We start from the raw sequence: 7,044 nt of genomic DNA on the forward strand, positions 1-7,044 counted from the left end.
GGCACCGGGGCTGCCAGTCCCTTGTGTCCCTGAAGGTCAGAGTGCTCCCTGCCAGCAGCAGGGATCACCAGGGCTGTGCCAGCAGTGCCACCAGCTGTATCCTCCTTTGGGGGGTGGTTTTTTTGGACTGGTGAAGGTCCAGGCCGGTTTTCCGGGCTCCCAGGCCGTAATACAATCCCTTGCTTTGGCTTGTAAATTGATCGCTGCAGGGTTCGGGAAGGAATTTTTCCCCCCACAAACACACGGCCTCCTTGACTGGTGCATCAATAATAAATGCTGAGATCTCGCGTCGCTTTTATCTCGGAAAAGCTGCACAAACATTAACTAATCCTTGCTGTAGCCCGGTGTTAGGTAACTTGTGTGGATTAGCCAGGGATGAGGGAGGCTGCAGAGGGAGGCGGGAATGGCGCTGAGGACATTTTCTCATTCCCTGGTGGTTTGACAGGGCTCGGGGGGCAGAGGTCGGGGTGATTTTGTGAAATGGGACCCAAGGGGACCCATCTTGCTCTGTATCTTTTTACTGCAGAGCAAGCTCCATCCCCAGGGGATGGACTGCTGGGTGTGAGGCAGCTGCTATGCTCCCTGACTTCTCTGAGATACCAGGAGGGAAACTTTCTACCCTAATTTTCCTGCTACTGATGCAAACCCCTCTGCTGGCTTTCCTCGTCAGGCCTGGATAAATAGTTGTCCTTCCTTTTACAGCCAGAGGCCTTCTGATTTTTAAGGACAGTGAGAGTTTTATCCTGCTTGGAAGCATTCTGACAGAGCTGCTAATGCAGGGTCAGCCTCAAGTCTTGCAGTCAAAGCCTCTTGAAAAACTCTGGAGGAGGATCTGCAGTGGAGGATGGTGGGAGGAAAGAGAGATGCTTCCTCTGCTCCAGGACCAGAGAATGATGTTTTCTTATTCCAGACCCTTGTTCTTCCTTCTCAAAACTGCTGGGAAGAGGCTGCTGGCTCAGGGCTCATGGAATTGGAGTGAGGTGTCTCCCAGGGGTGTTTGGGTCGTTGGCAGTGTCACTCAGGTGCTGTGATCAGTTTGTTCATGTGGCTGAAGCAATCCTACAAACCAGATGAAGATATCTGAGATATCTTTTCCCTCCAAATCCAAGGGCTGCTTTCTGACCCACCCAATGCAGCTTGATCACGGTCAGATGTTCTTCCAGCAAGTAACAGACTTAAAAACAGGGATTATTTCAAATTTGGTACAGCAGTTAGCAGGTACTTTACACTCACTTATGGGAGATTCTGCCAGAGTGAGTGTTCCGTGTTGACAGGATCCTGTCTGGGATCAATTCCTGGCCTCACAGCAGATCTCCTGCTCTCCCATCTCACCCCAGCAGTCAGGAGGAGCAGGAGAGGTGCAGACCGTGCTCAGGGGTGTGGCACCAAATCCAGCCCTTGGTCCTGACTAAGTCAACTCCCCAAACTTGGCGATTTCTCCTGTGGGTAAACAGCTGCTGGAGGCAGTTACCCTGGAGATGGGCACGGATAGAGGTGGCGTGCCTGTAACGTCTGGGATTCAGATCCTGCTGGGTCAGTGGCTGCCCCTGGCCTGCAGCCTTTCCAGGGAAGCTGTGTGGAAGTCCTGAGGATCTAAAGTAACTTCTCAGATTCCTCTCTTTGACCCCACAGCACTCTCACACTGGCCCCAGATTGCCCCTGTCCCGTTCCTGCTCCTAATTTCACAGCTGCTGACCCAGTAGGGATTTTGCAGAGGCACTTTCCCCGTTTTCCTCCCTTGACTTTGTTTGCTTGCCCTGAAGCAGGATGTGGTGTTTGCCAACACTGAACCTGCCTCAGACTCCTTGGAAAGTGTTCAGACCTCAAATGACAGGTGAGCTGGAGCAAGATTCACGTGGCTGGGCTGTGCCCCTCTGCCAGAAGGCAGAGGCTGAGCCACCCCATGACCTGCTAATGAGCCCTTTCTCCTCTCCTTTCACATCTGCAGGGAAGATTTGCTCTTGTAGGTTTTGTGATCTACAAGATGACCTCTTCCAGTCCCCTCTTTTCCCACAGCCCTGGGAAGCAGGAGCTCCTGCAGGTTTGTCCCAGTGGCAGCCAGGCCAGCAGGAAGCATCAGCTCATCAGTGTGTGCTGCTGGATCCCAGTCCTGTGACCCATCAGCTCCCTGGGGAGGGGCTGCTGACCTCACCACGTTTGTGGGTTTTTCTTATTTCAACAACAATTTGGTGAGCATCAATCAATAGAAGCAGTGGCAGGGAGATGGAGGAATTTGCCTTTTCATCTGTGCTTTGAGTATGCTTGGGCTGGGAAACAGGAAGGGAACAGGGGGTGTGTGGAGCCACCTGGGATGGGGGGTTCCAGGTGGATCCCTGCTCTGCAGCTGCTGTCACAGGAAGCAAATCTCAGCACTGAAACTGCCAGGTATGCTCTCTGAGCATTGGGAAGAGTGCAGCTGCAGCTGGAGGAATGAAAGGCACAGGTAGCATTTCCCAAGTTCCCAGAGCTTGTGCCATACAGGCTTCCCTCCCTCAGCTGGAGAGTGCTCTAGGTCGTCTCCTGGCTGTTTGTAATGGCAGGGGAGTGCTGTGATGTGTGTCCCTCCTGTTGTCTCCAGGCCTGCCTCATGGAAGCACAATCAGAGCAGGTTGGAGTCGCTGGAGGATGAAGCTCCTTCCTTCCCAGCTGGAGGGATCTCTCTGCAGCTGTCTGCTCCAAAATAGCCTGATATCCCTCAGAACAGGCTGCTGCTGCAGAGGAAGTTCCACGTGTGCCAGTGGTGATGAGGCAGTGATTTGTTCAAGCTTTTCTTGTTAGACTCTGTAGAACTTCAAGGCTTCCTTTCTGGTGATGTTTGCACAAAAATATCCACTTTTATCTCTGTGAATCAGTTCTGGCTCAGCAGCGGCTCTTCCAGGTGGAAAACGACTCAGGGGAGAGTTGGGGGTGTAAGGTTTGACAGGTTAGTTTGGAATTGGGGGCTGGTTTTGGGGTAATATGTGGAAAACATCAGCACTTCCCCATGTTCTTCTGGAAAACGCTCTGGGATGGAGATGTCACACTGAGGTGTTCTTGTGGGCAGGAATTTATGATTTTTCTTTCCAGATTCTTTTGAGTTTATTCTCTGGGCAAGAAATGTGTGTGTAGACCCTTGATATCATAATGGGTGTTTTTCTTCAGGGACTGCCCCTTCACCCATCCTCAGGGCGTGCAGAGCTGGGCAGTGGGTGAGAGGTTCGTGCTGGCACGAGGCAGCACGAGTACGACACAACCAAAGAATCCTTTTCTTTCATTTCTCTGCCTGTGCAGAGGCACTCCATCACTACATCTGATACAGTGCAGAGTTTTCCACACCAGTTTGGCACTGGGGCAGACTGGTGTGTCCCCCTTATGGTCTCAGACCAGAGTGGTGGGGCTGTTGTTTGATGCTGTCCATGTGCATCTGGGACTACAAACTTCCTGGTGCCACTCTGGAAGTGATCTGAAATGGTGTTCTTGCCTGGGGAAGGAGTGAAAAGGAGTGTCCAGGATACCTTGTGGGTCTGGAAGCAGGTCTGCAAGCAGACCTTTCCCTGGTGTGCAGGGTGCTGCTGAGGATGCTGAGTTGAATGCTAACGTGGGTGATATTCATGAATTCACTGGAGCTTGACACAGAGATTCCAGGAACATAATAGAGCATCATCACGAGCCCCTTGTCATGTTCTGCAATGCTTGGAGCATGGTGGGGCTGGACACCACCCCTGCTTCAGCTGGTCAGGCCTTGGACTTGTAGCTGTCTTTGCAGAGCAGTAAATCTGTGTGTGAGGAGGTGTTTCTGGGTGAGTGGGTGGGTTATCTAACCAGATCAAGGAAACCCGGTCCTGTCCCCAGAGAAGACTTGTGTGTGTGAGCTCTGTTCTCTGCTCAGGGTGTCCTGAATAACCTGCCAGCCCCTGACCCTGGCCTGGAAAAGCCTTGTGGGGACAGTGGGCCTGCTGATTTCTGCTTCAGGCTGGGCGTGCAGGCTTGAGCAGCCCTCACCCAAGTGCCTCCCAAGATGTTCCTGCCCTTGCTGGGTGTTTCAGGAAGCTCTGAAGGTGTTCAGCCTCTCTTTAGCCCGTGCTGGACTGCAGAAGGCTCTCAGTGAGGTGACACTCTCCAAACGGCAGGCAGAGGGCAGGCCCCACCGCTGGGATCTGCTGCTCCCAGCCCTGCAGTGAGGGATGTGCTCCCAGCACGGTTTGTGTGTCACAGCAGCTGTGGTGGCTGCTCTCCACGGAGCCACCGTGATTTCACCTGCTCTGCTGGGCACAGGAGCCCAGCTGGAAACAGAGGAAGCCATCAGGAAACGCTCCAGTGTGTTGTGGGAAGCTGGGGCTGTCCTTGGCTGTGGCTTTTCTCCAGCCTGGTGAAAGTGTGGAGTATCTGGAGTCATGTCACACAGTGAAACACTGCTGCTGACAACAGCCACTGCTTGAGCCTGGCTTTCCCTCAGCCCAGGGAGCTGTTTCACCCTGTTACAGAGAGGTTTGAGAGGAGTGCAGCTTGGCTTGCAGGTCTGAATTTGCAGGTTACCCCATGAGTGCTGGGTTAGGGCTGGTGATGTTCTTGTGGTGGCTGAGGATGTGCCATATGATGGGGAGGATGATGAGCAGGAAAAGGGGGTGAGAGGCTCAGCTCTGCATGACTGCACCCCTCTGTGACTAAAAAACCTCCTTGATGTGTTACATGTTTGGGTCTGGGTGTGCTGCATATCTGAGCTGTGAGAGATGGCTTTTCTCATAGGCATGTTTGAGATGATGCTTTGGAGGAATGTGCTCATTTTTCCCCCTGTTGCTTTCTAATTTCTTCATAAATTAATTGTCTGAATCTACAGTTCTACATTTCTGTATGTTTTATTCACAGTGCTGCAGCAGGTGGCAGTTTCCTCTGAAAAATTGAGTCATGAAAACCCCCAAAACCCCCTGACTGTCCTCATTCTTTCCCATTGTTTGTTCCTTCCTTTAAGTCTAGCTCCTGTGTGCCTGGGGGTGGTGTTTGGAGGAGGAATTCCTGGTGCAGGTTAGGAAGTACTGGCCAAACTGAGTTGTTGAGGCTGGAAACCACTTTCTGCTTGTGCCTGGCATCTCCCTGATGGTGGCTTTTTGTTTCTGTTGTCAGTGGGTATGCGGCCGACGAAATCACACACTGCATTCGACCACAGGACATCAAGGAGAGGAGAGCTGTCATCATCCTCAGAAAGTAAGTGTTGAAGCCCTCCAGACAGCAAGATAAACGTGGATGTGGTGTCATGCTGCTTAAACACTTGAGAACTGCCTTGCTTGTTAATTTGCTGGCTTGATCTTACACCTTGATGAGGTGTCACTGTGACGCTTGCTCATGTGGTGCCGTACCTGGCAGTGGAAGTGACTGGAACCTGTTCCTGCAGGGTTCATCACTTCTTGGCTCTGTGCAGCAGCACTTTGTTGTAATGTCTGGGCTTGCAAGCCCTGCTGGTGCCCAGACTGGCTTTCCCTTGGCTGCCCAGCTCCAAACACCTGGGGTATCAAACTCTCTTGTTTTGGGCTGTGTGTTCAGGTGTCTGGTCATGTGAGACCCACGTGTGTGAGTTACCTGGATGGTCTTTTGAAGCTGATGCTTGTGATGAAGAATGTCCTGTGCAGCAGAGAAAGTTTTCTTGGTATCATGGCTTTTGTTTCCTGGGGAGAGAGGAAGACGCTGGCTTTGGAGGGAAACATGTAGAGAGTTCAGTGCTCATTACAGAGCTTGTCCTTCGAGTCTGTGTTGGGAAGCCAAGCTCCATAAGCTGTTTTAGAAAGGAGCTTCCTGTTCTAGAAAAGCACTCTTGATGGCATTTCATCAATCAATGCTTGTTCCTAAAGCTCTTAAGAAAATGAGAGACAAAGTGAACTAACCCCACCCCAAAGTTCTTCAGTAAAACTTTTTCTGTCTAGAAATGTCTTCTGTTACCAGTTCCTTCTACTAGGAGACCAAACACGTGACTGCCACACATTGACCCCTGCTGACTGTGCCTTGGAAGGCGTTGGCAGTAATTGTGCTGTCAAGAAGCATCTTTGTAAATGAAAATATGCACTTTGAGTCCTGTAAACCCAGCCAAAAACGTGGGCATTGGTGGCAGGGCTGTGGTTGTGGCCCAGGCTGGCATAAGGCTCGCAGGCAAGTGGTCTGGATCCAGACTGGATGAGCTTTTGGATAGCTTAGTTGATTTCAAAACAAGTCTGGCAACATTATGAGGATATGGCACAAAGCCAGTGGAGTGGAGTTGGACATCTGGTTAGAGAAACCCATGGAATGAAGGCAGGAAAAACAGCAGCCCTGAGGCATTAGCCAAGCAAAATCAGCCCAGACCCAGGGAGGGCAGGATGAGATGTGGCAGGAGATAGAGTGGGATGAAAGGCAGGCTGCAGCCAAACCACCCCACAGCTGGGTATGGCCACGTGAGGTGGGGGGTGAGAGGCTGTGATAAGAACTTACAGCTGTTGTGTTCATGGTGTTGGAGCAGCCAGGGAAAAGCAGCACCAGTGCTGACAAGGAGGCATCTCCAAGCCTTGTAGCTGCTTTGGTTGGACTTTGGGAAAGAGAAGCTGCCTGTCCTAGGTTGTGGGGCAGTTTTTTGGAAAAGACAGACTCGGATAAATAAGCTAAAGCTGCCCAAACTGGCGCAGATGTCCAGTGTACCTGTTTAAACTGCCTCTGCCTCTTGCTTTCTCTAGCCTTGGTGAGCTGAGGGTGTTGGATTGATTCAGTCAAGCCTGGCTGCCCTCAAAGTGCATCTGGGCAAGAAGGGACCTTAAACATCACCTTGTTTCAGCCCCTGCCATGGGCAAGGACACCTTCCACTAGACCAGGTTGCTCAGAGCCCTGTCCAACGTGTGCTTCTCTGGGCAACCTGTGCCAGTGCTTCACTGCTCTCTGAGTAAAGGATTTCTTTCTAATATCCAATCTAAATCGTCCCTTTTTTAGTTTAACACCGGTCCCTCTTGTCTTATGCCCATCTCCCAATGTAAAAAGTTGGTTTCTGTGTTTTTTCTAAGCCCCCTTTAAGTCCTGGGAGGAGCAGTGAGGTCTCCCCACTTGTACCCA

At 51.5% G+C, this 7,044-nt stretch overlaps 1 protein-coding gene across 1 annotated transcript in view; it reads left to right on the forward strand.

The window, feature by feature from the left end:
- The window catches only part of ALKBH5 (alkB homolog 5, RNA demethylase), a gene marked incomplete at its 5' end in the record, with an annotated part of 16,619 nt that overhangs the window by 1,446 nt on the left and 8,129 nt on the right, over nt 1–7,044 (forward strand). Inside the window, one exon of the mRNA XM_031061061.1 lies at nt 5,101–5,181. Coding sequence (XP_030916921.1) covers nt 5,101–5,181 — 81 coding nt within the window. The remainder of the gene's footprint in view (nt 1–5,100; nt 5,182–7,044) is intronic.

Source organism: Geospiza fortis, unplaced genomic scaffold (assembly GCF_000277835.1).
Source record: "Geospiza fortis unplaced genomic scaffold, GeoFor_1.0 scaffold213, whole genome shotgun sequence".
NCBI lineage: Eukaryota > Metazoa > Chordata > Aves > Passeriformes > Thraupidae > Geospiza > Geospiza fortis.